This window comes from Euphorbia lathyris, chromosome 6 (assembly GCF_963576675.1).
Source record: "Euphorbia lathyris chromosome 6, ddEupLath1.1, whole genome shotgun sequence".
Lineage (NCBI taxonomy): Eukaryota > Viridiplantae > Streptophyta > Magnoliopsida > Malpighiales > Euphorbiaceae > Euphorbia > Euphorbia lathyris.
Window position 1 is genome coordinate 31,556,481 of NC_088915.1, and position 14,900 is coordinate 31,571,380.

The 14,900-nt window shown below is 34.6% G+C and overlaps 1 protein-coding gene across 1 annotated transcript; it reads right to left on the reverse strand.

The window, feature by feature from the left end:
• Positions 1-309: 309 nt before the first annotated feature.
• LOC136233176 (COP9 signalosome complex subunit 2) lies at positions 310-12,245 on the reverse strand. The gene is made up of 12 exons (XM_066022780.1): positions 12,081-12,245; positions 11,826-11,918; positions 9,311-9,389; positions 3,608-3,848; positions 3,458-3,532; positions 3,239-3,373; positions 1,961-2,148; positions 1,298-1,366; positions 1,113-1,203; positions 887-1,021; positions 705-817; positions 310-616 (listed from the first exon to the last, which is right to left on the reverse strand). The coding sequence occupies exons 1-12, from the start codon at positions 12,088-12,090 to the stop codon at positions 526-528; spliced, it is 1,320 nt and encodes a 439-aa protein (XP_065878852.1). The 5' UTR covers positions 12,091-12,245; the 3' UTR covers positions 310-525.
• Positions 12,246-14,900: the final 2,655 nt, after the last annotated feature.

Below are 14,900 nucleotides of genomic sequence, written 5' to 3' on the forward strand. Positions count from 1 at the left end.
TCACTTTCTTGCTTCACCTTTCATTTTCTTAATTCAATTCATCACTTCATTCATTTAAATCACTACTTTACTAAATAGTAATACTATACTAATTTACAAAATCAACTAAATCGGACCATAAATGGAAGGTTGTTAAAGATTATCACCCCAAAATATGTGTTGTGTCTCAATCTGCTAAGTACGTAGAGTAACAGGTTTTTATAAAGATCAACAAAAGTAGTTTTGTAATTTTATTTTTATTTTATTTTTTCAAAAGTTTGCTGCCATTTTTATTATAAGCCTGCTAAGATGAATTACATGCACAAAGTAAGATGGGAATTTCCTGAATATCAAAATTATGAGTAAATACTATAAGATCATACATTCTCTACCCCTCATTTTCTTCAAAAAAAAAAAAACCACAGAAACTCTCAATCTAATTGATTACTTTTTTCATACAGGAACAGCAGAAAGGAGTTCTTTTGGCGCTATACTGAATACTGAAAAACCAAAAGTAACTTCACTTCGATACCTGCCGATACAATCTCAGTACACACGGTTGCTGATAGTTTGATACAGAGATCTAAGCTGTGTGTTCCATTTCTCAATGGCTGTATATTTCTTCATTCCTTTTGACCTGCGCCATAATTTACATTCATGAATATTGCTTCCTGAAACAAGAATTACCAAACAGGTACCAACAAGATAATTTAACAAGAAAATACCTGTCGCCACGCTCTAGTAGCCGGTTCACTTGATCAATATGTCCATCGATGCGATTATCCAATATCAATGAAACCAACAGCTGCTCTACATCTTTTTCTGGCACATTGAGTTCCTGCAAGTAACCAAGGTGTTTATAGTAACAAGAAAAAAGGTCAAATAGTAAGATGACAACAGTCTTCACCTTTGATATGAAAGGAATCCGGATTCTTGTATAAGGTTTAATAAGTTTGAGCAGCACTTGAGTTCTGACATTCTTCAATAGATCCTCAATGTAATTCCGTATAAATGGATCATCCATTATTGTCCTTCTGTTACTCTGACAAAAAAATCCAAATAGCAATTTGAACACAAGTAGGGTAACAGCAATCTAGTCATGAAAAAATTTAATCAAGATACACTAACCATACCTTGAGAATTTTCTCAAACTCTAATATTTCATTTCGTTGATAGGCTGCTATTAGGTTAGTCATTGCCAAAATCTCAGGATCATTTTTGTATCTGGATAGTAACCATCACAAGGGAGATTTGCAAAATACACAAGTGAGACAGAAAGAAGATAAGTACGAACATAACAACGTACACAAGTACTTACGGCTTTGCTTCCTGACCATCAAATGGATTCACTTCTGATTCCATCAGCATATTGGCCAGAACAAGGTACCTGACAACCATGACAACTATCAGGGTTATATGAAAATAAGATGGTGCTTGAAAGTTCTCATTTCAGAGATATTGGCAGTGTATCATGGAAAGAATGTAAAAGCAAGATAAACCACCCTCAATAGCGATAATGTGCAACTGATCACCTATCTGAGTGCGATGACTTAAGTTAAGAACTAAAGAAAATATAATAATTTACATATCATCCTCCCAAAAAAATATTAATTATAAAAAGCACTGTGCAGAGCAGGGTGGTGCGATGAGACACCATGTGCGCTTGTGTTTTTCAACAGTAACACAGAATTTTAGAGACAAGTTTTAACGAAAATGGCAGTCAAGATGTTGTCCAATCCTAACAAAACCATGACTAGATTCCATGCACAGGCAATTGCAAGTTGCAACTATTTACTGTATATTGTCTATGACAAGGACAGCTACACTAGAAGTTACTTTCATACTAATGCCTGTCTTAAGTTTCTAGTAAGTCCCTTTCTTACTCTTTTCAACATTTCATGTCATAAATAATGACATCACCTGTATGTAGGTGTGTAAATAACAGAAGGAAATAAAATATAAATTTAACAGAAAAACTAACTTCAGGCATTGTATACGTCTTTGGTTCCCAGCTTCATCATAATTCTTAAAAGCTTCAAAGAAATCTGTTGCTGCATCAGGCCATTGACGCTCAGCCATGTGCATTTTTCCACCACACTCTCGAATTATACCCATTATCCTTGGATGTGGGATTGCTGACTTGATTGCAAGGGCTTTTTGGTATAATTGCTGGTAGATGAAAACATAAAAACATCAATATTCAATCCTTGAGGCAGGAAGAGAAAGAATTGACACCTCAAAGCAAATCATAATCCGACAAATAGAAAACTTGAACTCTCACAAACAAATTTGAAATGTAATATCATCAAAAATTTACACCTAATTTTTATTTTGATTAAAAGTATTCACAAAAGCGTACTGCTGGATCATTGACATACTACAGGAAGACATTAATAGTAGATATATTAATAAACACAAAGACAGCATTTAAATCAGCCTGTCTAAGATTATGCATTTATCCTACTTATTGATCTTAGACACTGGGCCTAACAACTTATCCCCTAATATGGATTAGTTGGATAACCAACAATTTATCTGCAACTTCAAAAATGACAAGACATCCAGCGCCAACTCTGTGCAAACATATTGGCTGTTGCTTACTGTATGTAATAGACCTTTGCTTCACATCAACTACATCTTAGTTCGCAAAAGCATGAAATTAGTTCATAGACTACCTATTCCCTCAAATTCTTACAAATGTTCAGGTTTCAACTCAAGTTGAATTATCATGCTAATATCAAAAAGCTTTTTAATAAAACGAGTTACTACTTTAATTAATTAGACTGAAGCATATTGTCATGGAACCGTTTTAGCTAAAAGCTCAAGCTGATAGTTAAAGGTCCACTACATATTAATAGTTGACACACCCCCACATGCGAAAGCTCACTTGGGCTTGAAGCGTGAAACACAGGCCCATATTACCATGTCCTGCAATTTAATCAATAAATGGGGCTGCCAGGAATCGAACCCTGGACCACTTGGTGGCTCTGATACCATGTCATGGAACCAATTGAACTAAAAGCTCAAGCTGATAGTTAAAGGTCCACTTCATATTAATAGCTGACACATATCATCAATCACTTGAAGCAGAGGCACATAGTTCAGTACAAAGTACTGTTTATTTTCTTGTTCTCTTTCTGGATATATAACACCAAGTTGCCAACCCCTTTAACACAACTCAATCAGAGAAATCAAAGTATAGAAATCTGATATCATCACAATACACAAGTGGAAACAGAAAGTAATGGAAAATCTTTACCTTGAGCTTTTTGTTGTTCTTGGTCTCAGTGTACATTTGGATCTCAATTGCATATACCTCCAAAAGTTGACTACCTTTCTTTTGGTCATCTGTACCATCTTCTCGTTGACAAGATTTATGGAGTTCTTTCAAAATCTGATTATGTAAACCAATTTAATCTCATTAAGAATTAATATCATTAATAAAAGAGCTGCAAACTCAAATAATTATCTAGTGCACCTTGCTCATGCGCCCATATTCACCCATGTCAAACCATATCTTGCACAACTTAAGATTTGTCTTGAACCACAGTCTCTGCACAAGATAAGACTACATAAGCATCCTGACATATGCACATCTGAAAGTATCAATATTAACAGAATACCTTACCTCATTCTTTGCCTCTTCCAGGGCCCTTAAGGTGGTCTGGTAAAATTCTTGCAGGAGACCAAAGTTCTGACTAGCTGATCCAGAAACAAAGTCCATGATGTTGTTTATGCATTTCTCACTGTAGTTGCGTGTCACTGCTGATTTAATGTACGTAAGCATCTCTCTATAAGCATCCATCATTTCTTTATACTTGCCCAAGCGATAATAAAGTTTTACAGTTTGTTTAAGTGCTTTGAACCCCCTGGTTGAAAGAACAGTTAACAGAATGGTCCCGTTAGTAGTTGACAAACACACAAGATTACATATATGTGTGTGTGCGCGCGCATGTGTGCATGAGTATACATACACACACACACACATACATATAAGAGATATGGAAACATAGCGATCATGGGATGCACAACTTTATAAATCTAAGAAAAGATAGTCCAATTATTTCTATTATTACACTACTAGGACACCCAAGATGTTTGTTAATGGGGAAAGTACAAAAACTAAGACAAATTAAACTACTACAAATAAGAGTAGAAAAGTTAGAACAGAAACTGAAAGTGCACAAACAACAGCTGAAATGAAACAGTAATAGCGATATCTATTTTGGCTTATACAGCACACAGATAGGACAAGACACAAAGGGCTAGATAAAAAAAAAAACAGAACAGGCAGAGTAGAGTAGAGCAATCTGCAACCAGAAGCTATGCATTGGTTCTCAGGAGGCAAAATAGCAAGCTTTTGAGAGAGAAAAAAAAAATTGCAACCCACAGTGAATGCAGGCTACATAAATCATATAATTCATTAAACATACATTTAATAAAAGAAATCAAATGATCAATGTGCCCATAATCATGTTATTAAAAAGCATATCTAACTGGCGATGCTTCTTCAAAACTCTTATGATTACAAAAGAAGGATTTTCAACATAAGTAAATAAATCAATGCTACAAAAATCTAATTTCTCAAGAATATTGGCAGTTCAGCAGTAACAGCACTTGTTCCTATGGCCTGACTAGAAAAATATTAATAGAATAAATAAATTACTAACTAAATCTTCAATACGAGCTAGGCCACATAGAGATCACAAAAAACATTTTCGTAACAAAATGAGGTAAAAGAAGTGAAATCTCCAGTTGCATATTTTATTGAAGCAGAAGAATGTTGGATTCAGAGAGAAAAAGAAAAAAAGAAAAAGAAACAAATATTAGTATAGCTTCATCATTCACAATGCTAATTTCAGATGCCTCTATAAAGTTGTCAAGATTAGGGTTGCTGATAGTAGAAGATTAGTTTAGGGAAGAAATAGAATATAGAGAAGAAAAGAATGGGAAAGAAGAGAGAAACAGAGAATTAGGGAAGAAGAGAGTAAAAAGGAGAGGAAAAGAAGGAAGAAGATAAGATTCCTTCAATATAATTCTGATATGTTTTCCATACAAAAGAGGACCCTAAATAGGAATAGTTGGAGCTGACCTGGCAGCAGTTACAAATTCCTACAACTGTAATAGTACAGCTGTTACAGCTGTAAAACTTTCCTAAATAACAACTATTTAAAGCAATCAAACAACAAACTAACAGTTTAATGTAAGACAATTAACCACCTAAATAATACCTAAATAATTCCCCTCAATTACTCTAATAACCGTGACAATACCCCCTCCTCCTTTAGAACAGTCTTGACCCCAAGAATGTACAAAGTCAGGGACTGAGTTGCCAACATTGTGGTTCAAAAGAGCATTACGGAAGTTCGAGGCAAGGGTGCCAGCAGCAACTAGCAAGGACCGCAATTCCGAATGCGACAATAACAAGCAGCTTCATAACCAATGGCACTATTGGGAAACATGAGACTGGATTGGCTTCTTCCAACATTGGGAGATGTAACGTGACCTTCTGTTGGAGATGCTTGAATAACTAACAACGTCAGCATTCCCCACAAAATATATATTTTGAGCAAACAGTCCATAAAGTATTTCCTGCTTCAAGGAGAAGTTCTCATAGCACCAGTTTGCTAGCAAAAGACCAGGAAGTTCCATAAGGTCAAGATCAACATGCACCCCAGTGATTTTGGCAAATGATGCATGATTGCAATTAAATTGGACCATAGAGCCAGACTCATGGAAAAGCTAACCACTTCAGAGAATCTCAATAAACTAAGACAACCCTCAATTCTTTTTTTGCAACTGAGCAATGAGTAATGGCACCTGAGTATGTCGTACACCGTTGCTTGATACTGCATCATTTTGAAGAGCTGCCACATTAGTGTGGCAATGGTTTCCTTCTCTTTTATATAAATGAAGATAGAAATAACTCCAAGAGTTCCCAAAAACTCCAATCATACTCTGAAAGGATGCTAACATCACTATGCCAACGCTTAGCATATGCAATTCCCTGAAATGGTAATCCAAAGATGTCTTTCACAATTTCGGAAATCCTAGACAAAACCAAATCAACAAGGAAGTACACTTCAGCCCTCTTCAGGTAGTATAATAGAGCTTCCACTCCAACTGGAAGTTTCTCTTCCTCTTCCTCTACCGCTGCCCCCAACAAAAAGAAAACAATAACAATTGATGAAAGCCCCAAAAATATAGCACTTAGCATAGACACACAATAAACCCAGTGACTCCTATGTCCGCTGTACATAGTATATATAGGAAGAAATAGAAGTTTCACTACATTCAGAACAAAGGGCTTCCCTTCCTCTCTCCTGTAAGCACCGACCTCCCAATTCAGCTTGTTGGGGCTGGTATCTTGGTTATAGGTGACACTAACACAAAGAATGGGATCTTTAGGAACCCCAACAATATTGTGAAACCCAGAATAGCAGATGCTTTGATTGAAAATTAAAAGGAATTTGGGAACCATGAGATTTAGCAAGGAGAATGAAGAAATTAAGGGGTTTAAGGTGTGATCTATTAAGGGAAAGGTTAGTGTTTCCTTCCATCAACTTCCTTTTCCCTCCTTCAAAAAAGGATACACTAAATGATGATTATCAACATCCACCTCAAATAGAAAGTCAATTGAGTTCATATGATCATACCTCCACTTAAGAAGTCCTTCATAGGTGCGAATAACGTAGGAATCATCCCAACCTTGAAAACTAAGTTCATTTGCATCATGTGTGAGCTTTAGAATGAAATCCTTCAAGAGCTTGGTCACAATAGAAGGCACCCAGAATTCATTTCTCCTAACATTGAAGGTTTCCAAGTAACTTATGTAAGAAGGATTTCTGGCCTGATATGTATGATGCTGCTCAGAATTGTGAGTTCAATAATTTCTCTTTTAAGCATCTTCCCTTGTTCATAAAAATGTCTCTCAATACCAGAGATTTGATTTGTTACCATCATATCATATATGAGATATCTTCTTTTTTGTTTCTGTGAATCTGGCAAAGTATCAATAATCATCTCCCCCTCAAGATAAGGAGTTGTACTCCTTGACAAGGAAGAGCCAACAACACCAACATGATTATGAAAGAAGGGCGACCCAATAGCTTGGCCAACAGATGAATTCCGACCACTTGTACCAAAACGCAAACTGTTCTGTGTTTTCTGGCTGAACACTGGCAGCAGATTGGGTTCAGGCAAAATTTCCAGTTTATTTGGGGTGTTTTGGGTACAAGGTGAAGTAATTAATGAAGATCTGGATGTTGGCTTAGATTTCTGAGTTGTTACAGCTGCTGAGTTGATATTGGCAGAGGCTTTGGTGTAAGAATGGTCAGTTTAGGGGCACTGCTTAGGAGCTACAGGAGATCTAAATATAGGATTGGGCTTAGGAGCCTCAATCACATCCTTGAGATGGATACGTTGAAACTTAGCTTGCTTGTAGAGATCTATGGGTTGACATGACCTTGATTCAAATTGATTTTCAGGTTTCAACATGTTAATGAAATTCGAATCAGGTAGGTTAATGATGAAGTTTACCTTCTCTGTTTGAAAGGTAAGGCCATCAAACTGACTTTGATTAACACTTCTAGCAACGGTCTCCTTCCCCACAACTTGAGTGATTCCTTGCACATAGGAATCTTCCAACTTGACCTTCCTCTCGGGCAACACCAAAAGGCTGGATGTGCTTGTGTAGGCTGCCTATCTTCCTCTCAGGCATTTCATCAAACAGGTGGAAGGCAACAGATGACGGATTTGAAACTCCTTGAGTTTCTCGAATCAGTTGAGCCAATTTTGATAGGGATTTGCAGATTTTTTCAAAAAAGTCTTGTTGCTTCTTGCGAAACAGTTCCCATTGCTTATTCAACTCTTCCATGGCCGGAGGAAAGAAGTCTCTGATATCAATGTCAAGATTAGGATTTCTGGCAGTAGAAGATTAGGGCAGAAATAGAATATAGAGAAGAGAAGAATGGGAAAGAAGAGAGAAACTGAGAATTAGGGAAGAAGAGAGTAAAAAGGAGAGGAAAAGAAGGAAGAAGATAAGTTTAATTCAATATAATTCTGATACGTTTTCCATACAAAAGAGGGCCCCTAAATAGGAATAATTGGAGCTGACCTGGCAGCAGTTACAAATTCGCCGTAATAGTACAGCTGTTACGGGCCTCGAAATGCTTCCGGCAGGGACAATCACCCTAGATGGGAGAGTTGTTCAGGCCTTGGATTGCTTAAGGTATTTAGGATCTATTATCCAAACGGATGGAGAAGTAGATGGAGATGTTGCTCATAGGATTAAATCTGGTTAGGCGAAGTGGAAGAGTGCTGCGGGTTTCCTTTGTGATCCCGGCATGCCTAATAGATTGAAGGGAAACTTCTACCGCACGGCAATCAAACTAGCATTGTTATAAGGTACGGAGTGTTGGGCAGTGAAACACTGTCACATTCATAAAATGTCGGTGGCGGAGATGCGTATGTTGAGATGGATGTGTGGTCATACGAGAAAGGATCGGGTGAGTAATGAAATAATTAAGACAAAAGTAGGGGTTACATCTATTGAGAATAAAATGCGGGAAAACCGACTAAGGTGGTTTGGACATGTAAGACGAAGAGCGCTTGATGCGCTGGTTAGGAGGACTGAAGAGTGGCAAAGGGATGTAGTGGTGAGGGGTAGGGGAAGACCTAAGCAAACTTGGAGGAGAGTGATCGAGAGTGACATGAGTTTATTGGGGATTGAGGAAAATGTGGTAGTGGATAGGACAGGGTGGAGGGAGAGAATTTGTGTCGCTGACACGACTTGATTTCACGGTTTTATACGATGGTTCATGTTAGCCGACCCCGAATCATTTCAGGACTAAGGCTTTGTTGTTGTTGTTTGTAGTGCAGCTATTACAGAATAACAACTATTTAAAGCAATCAAACAACTAATTAACAACTTAATGTAAGATAAATAACCACCTAAATAATTCCCCTTAATTACTCTAATAATCGTGACAAAAGTATATAGAAGAATCTATGTAAACATATTCAAAAACGATTTTAGCATCCAATTCTAGCTATTGCTATGCCTGAACATGAAAAGAAAAGTGACCTAGATCAGCCATAGTATCCAATCAAAAAATCCAAATATGTACACAAAGAATTTTCAAACTACAAGCTTAGGTCCTTTCACTCGGGAAAAAGCACACTTCAATAAAGGTATATGGCCTAGTGCATAATGCATTAAGAAAATCTCATGCTTTTCTCCTAACACATTTTCCACCACAAATCTACTATCTCTGACCATCGTAGAATGATGCCAAAAAAAAAAAAAAAAATTTCAATGCTAATAGCTTACCATTCTGCCTTCTCTGGTTCCATGCTAACAACTTCAGCAAAACCTGCAAGTGCACCTTCTGGGTCTGTTTCGACCAAACCTTTTTTTACAATGAAAAGGAAAAAGAAAACAGAACAAATTAGTAAATATAAAAAGACTGAAGTGGATAACCAAAAAAGAAAAAAGCAAAAGACTGCATAGATAGAGCATCAAAAAAAATTACGATTACAAATTTGTCGTGTACCTATGTTGTGTCAAGTGAACTAGTTATTAAGGCAAAAGGACCCTAGGTCTAAGCACAACGCATGCAACTAACAGAGGCAACTTTGGAATAAATGTTTTCTAGATGACTAAATCCAAATAAAATAGGCTTGAGATGATGATCTTACATGGACTTTCTAGTAATAATGAGCAAAGTAAGCATAAGATATTTTATCAACATTAACATAATCCCCATCTTCATCATCATCATCGATCATATTAAAATTGATCACATCCAACTTCTCTTCTTCAACTTCGCTTATGTACCCTTTTTTAACTCAATATCTTAATCATCAGTAAGTACTAAAGGAGTATTGGTCCTCAAATGATAGCCATTTTTTTCTTATCCATTGGCTTAGACCTAGCACTTGATGTGGAGGTGATCACAACATTTTCAGTTTCAACAGTCCTAGCAAATATATCTCATGCCAAGTAGCCAACCAATCATCTTAAACACCTTGTTCATCATATCCTTAAAGTTCATCCACTCCATAAAAACGTAATATTAAACGTCAAAAACAACAAGTGCTGACAAGAGAGACTAAGATACTAGAGTTGCAGCCGACCTCTGCTGGTTTCTTGTATCGCACCGAAGAAGTAGAAGAAGGAGCTCCTCTCCTTTATGTCTCTTACTCTTCTTCCCTCCCTTCTATTCTTACGTCTCTTATTATTTTTTTTATTTAGATCAACGGTTTAGATTTAAGTTTACTAAATAGGATAATTGGTTGAGATTAATCAACCTTTTATTTTAATGAGAGCAGAAAAAAAAAATTAAAAGCCTAATCATTAATCAAAACGGAGAAGAGGAGTGTCTGAGGAGAGCCTGCAAAGCCCAGGCAAGGCGCACAAGGCGATAGCCTTTTAACAGAGCCTTTGCCTACGACTTATTAGGCACAAGACCCTGAGCCTCGCCTGAGGCGCGCCTTTAACAACTATGATCAACTCTACTCATCATCATATATATCTCTTAAATCAATTGGATACATCCACTTATGCTTCAAATCTTCAATTCCGGTAGCTTAGGGACTTTTATCATCAAGAGCATACAATATGAAAAAGAGAGAGAGAAGAGAAAAACAGAGCAGACAATAAAGTATACTATTGTTATAGTATGGTGTAGATGAAGCATGGTAGGCTATTTTTCTTGAATGCATCAAGAACATACATTGCTTGATGGAATAAATTTAGAAAATGAAACTATAATAGTACGGCAAATAATCGGATAACTTCATAAAAAATTGAGGATATGATATAGTAATAAATTGTACATTCATTACTATATTTTGAAGTGTGTTACAACTTGAACAAATCAGAATTCCACTTCACTAAGTATCATATTTTGATTTATTTTACTATATGATAGATTTAATTCGTACTCATAGTTTCTACTGACTCTCACAACTTACTCAATTAAGTCCTTGATTGACAAAAATGAGGATTTCACTCCTCAATTTAATCTCAACTTGACAAAGATTTTCATAAAAATTACTTCATAAGTCAATTAAAAACTGTTGTTCATAAGAAGCAAATCGTAGAACACAAATGGACTACTAGAAGAGGACTAGTCAATTGCCGAAGAATTTATAGAAACTAGTCAAAAAGAAGGTGACAGTACAAAGATTGAGGCAATAGGGTGAAAACTAAAACATAACACACAGAGAAATACCTATACTCAAGATGGTAACGTTCCTAATACCCTAATAATAGGTCCATTTATTATGGGATATGAGTCAAATTTTCCCCTAAGGTTAAAGTTCGATTTTACACTCGTCATACAAAACAACCCAATTTTTCCGTAATGATATAAACTTTAGCTCAATTTTACCCTTTTCCAAGTAAATATAGATGAAAATTAGCAACGGAATTCTTTGGAAAAAGGTAAACTTGAGCTAGGATTTCTAGCATGGGGGCAAAATTGAGCTCTTTTTTAGGATAAGGGAAAAATTGAACCTCTGCAGGCAAAATTGATCCTAATGGCTTTTATCATCTAAAATTATTCATAAACTCTTCGCCTCAAACTCAACGACCAGTAGGTTCACATAGAACTTGTCTTGAAACAAATACCCCTTGTGAAAAAAGCTAAGTACACATGCCAATCTCTCAGAATATACAACATCAAGTTAACATTCAAAACAACAGTTGTGTGCGAGCATCAACCCGGCAATGGCATACTGTACATACTAGTTCAGATACAGTGAGCATATTTTTGGGAGATTTAGAATATGATATTTTTTTTCGAATTATTTCTGAGTAAGCTAAGGAGATAATGAAAAACCTTTGGAGTTATAATACTGATTCTCAATATCAACATCCTGTTCCTCAGGCTCCTCGTCCGAGTACTCGAATCCATAATCCTCCATATCCGCATCTGCACATTCTCATTTTTAAATTGTTAGTGATTTTAATCGGTAATAACTACGCATCAACAAAACATCTAATTGAATTCTTTTAAAGCCCTAGCTATTCACTGCTTAGTAATGATTAAAGACACACACAAAAAAAAAAAAATTAAGGAAGAAGAACTCAGCACCTGAACCCATGATGAGAAGCAGAAATCAAAAATACGAAGATTGATATTTTAATGCTTTGGGATAAAAAGAAATGGCATATGCTTGTAGAAAACAACTCTAATTCAAACCCCGTGTTCAATGTTTAGGGCATTCCGTCTATACAACTACCGGCTTTTCAGGGTTTCACGGACAAGCTTATGCCTCCGCCTGTTATCTTAATGCATCCAATTCCCTGCTTTTTAAATAATCAAATAAAATAAATAAATAAAGGAATAAAGTACCAAAATAAATGTAGGGATGGCAACGGGTAAAATACCTGCGAGTAGTGCTAATCACAAATTCTTATCCGTTTATTTTTTAATTACATATACACTTTCCATTACCCTAACGGATATATGTTTTGCATCTCATACCCGTCTCATTTAATTCGTGTGTATCCTTACCCGTTAAGAATCAATAAATAAAACAAAAAATATTATAAATTTAATAAATCGTCAATTTACAAATTGAACCTTAATCAATAAAAATAAAGTGGCTTAGTGGTATCACTTAATGATCGCAGCACAAAAAGTTGGTGTTCAAATTTCACATTTTAACTTATGTGTTAGACTATGTTTACTTTGTTAACAAAGTAACACATTTTAACTATTTGATATAATGTTAATTACTACCACATTGTCAGGTTTTTGTATAATACGTTAATTAATACACATTTTAACTATTTGGTATAATGTTAATTAATACCACACGTTTTTCTATTTTGTTATTAATTTTATTATAATATTAATTAATACATATTTTAACTATTTGATATAATGTTAATTAATACCAAATTTATATCATATTATCACTATCGCGTTTTATAATGATAATTAATATTCATTTTAACTATTTGATATAATGATAATTAATATTCTATCACGTTTTTCTATTTTATTATTAATTCTATTCTATTATTTATTTAAATAATATTTGTTCTTTTCGATTTTTAACTATTTATCAACCCATCAAAAAAGTTTAAGAACACTTTTACTCATTTCTTTTTGCTTCCGGTATTATTTATAGTATAGATAGATATAGATTTAACCCTAGTATTTTAGGAGAAGTGGAGATTTAGCTTTAATGTATGAAATAGTACAAATTTAATCAGTGGTGTTAACATGGACCTTAATGACCATGGTGAATGTGGCCATTCACCATTAGATGTATGTTGATTAAAATCCTAAGGTGGAGATTCAAAGCATCTTAAGGCTTAGATTTAATCAGTCTATATCTAACGGTGAATGACCAAATTCACATGGTCATCAAGGTCCATGTGAAAAATACTGCAAATTTAATAGTAACGTTTTCAAGTAAAACCAATTTTAGTCCCACGTTAATGAAAATTAGAAAAACTGGTTTGAGTGGTATTTAACTGTCACTTTAGACCTTTCAAATATCAATTATATCTAAGATATTTATTATAATTACTAACAAAATTACAAAAATTCTGTTAAAATGCTAAAAATTAAATCTGCTACGTATAAGTTAATTACAATTTTTTTTTCAAATTGTCTAAAATATTTACTGTATTATTAATATAGTTAAAAAAACCAACAAAAATATATGAAATTGTTTCAATTTATCGACAAACTTATTTGGAAGGTCTGATGTAGCAGTTAAATAATAGTCAAACTAATTTTTTTAAAATTTTTGATAGCGCATGGCTAAAATTGGTCTTATTTGAAAACGTTTTAGTGAAGTTTACACCATTTCACGTGTTATGGTTAAATTTGTACTACGTTTGAAACGTTAGAGTTGAATTTGACTCCTATCCCGTTATTATTTGATTATTTATTTATGGGTTAAGATATCAAAATATGACTATGGTTTTTGAGGAAGTATCAATTTAGGCTCCACGTATAAAATAGCATCAATATAGGCTTAACGTTTAAAAAATGTACTAATTTAAGCCTCGATAACAGATCAAGACACTTCATTGATATTACTCCATTAAGTTCTATCAATTGTACGTGAAGGGAGAAATCAGAACTTAATGGAGTAATAGGAGTGATGTGTCCAATCTGTTATCGATGCGTAAATTTGTACATTTTTTAAACGTTAAGTCTATATTTGTGCTAATTTGTACGTGGAGTTTAAATTGATATTTCTAAAAAAACCATAGGGCTAGGGATGACAACGGGTACTCTACCCGCGAGTACCCAGCACTACCCGTACCCTATATAAAAGGGTAAGAGACGGGTATGAGATCAAAACCATTACATGTTAGGGTAATGGGACGGGTATGGGAAGACCCCTAGGGTACCCGTTACCCATCATAACTTTTTATATATTAAAAAATATTGTGTTTTAGAAATATTAAAAACAAAGTAAGCATTGGTCTAACCCCTAATTAACATTATAATAGAATTAATAACAAAATAGAAAAACACATGGTATTAAATTAACATTATATCAAATAGTTAAAATATGTATTAATTGACATATTGTACAAAAACGTGATAGTTGATACTATAAATAATATCGTAAGTAGAGAGAAATGTTTTGGAACTTTTTTTGATTAGTTATCAAATAGTTAAAAATCAAAATTAAAAAAATTATTTAAATAATACTGGAAGCAGAGACAAATGAGTAGAAGTGTTCTGAAGCCTTTTTTGATGAGTTATCGAATAGTTAAAAGAGGAAATTACATATAAAGTCAGTTTTGAAATTTGTATTTTGCTTGTAACAAATAATGCAGTTATTTTTTGGGGTTTTAAAAAACAGTTTCATAGTTTTATTAAAGACTAAAACCACTTTTTTTAATAAAAAAAACCAATTTTTTTTCCTTTTCAAATATG

Excerpts from the sequence above, each read along its gene's own strand:
- LOC136233176 (XM_066022780.1), bottom strand. Across the intron at positions 1,022-1,112 it reads AGTTTGAGAAAATTCTCAAG|AGTAACAGAAGGACAATAAT; the intron begins GTATGGTTAGTG and ends TTTTTTTGTCAG. Across the intron at positions 818-886 it reads GGATTCCTTTCATATCAAAG|GAACTCAATGTGCCAGAAAA; the intron begins GTGAAGACTGTT and ends GGTTACTTGCAG.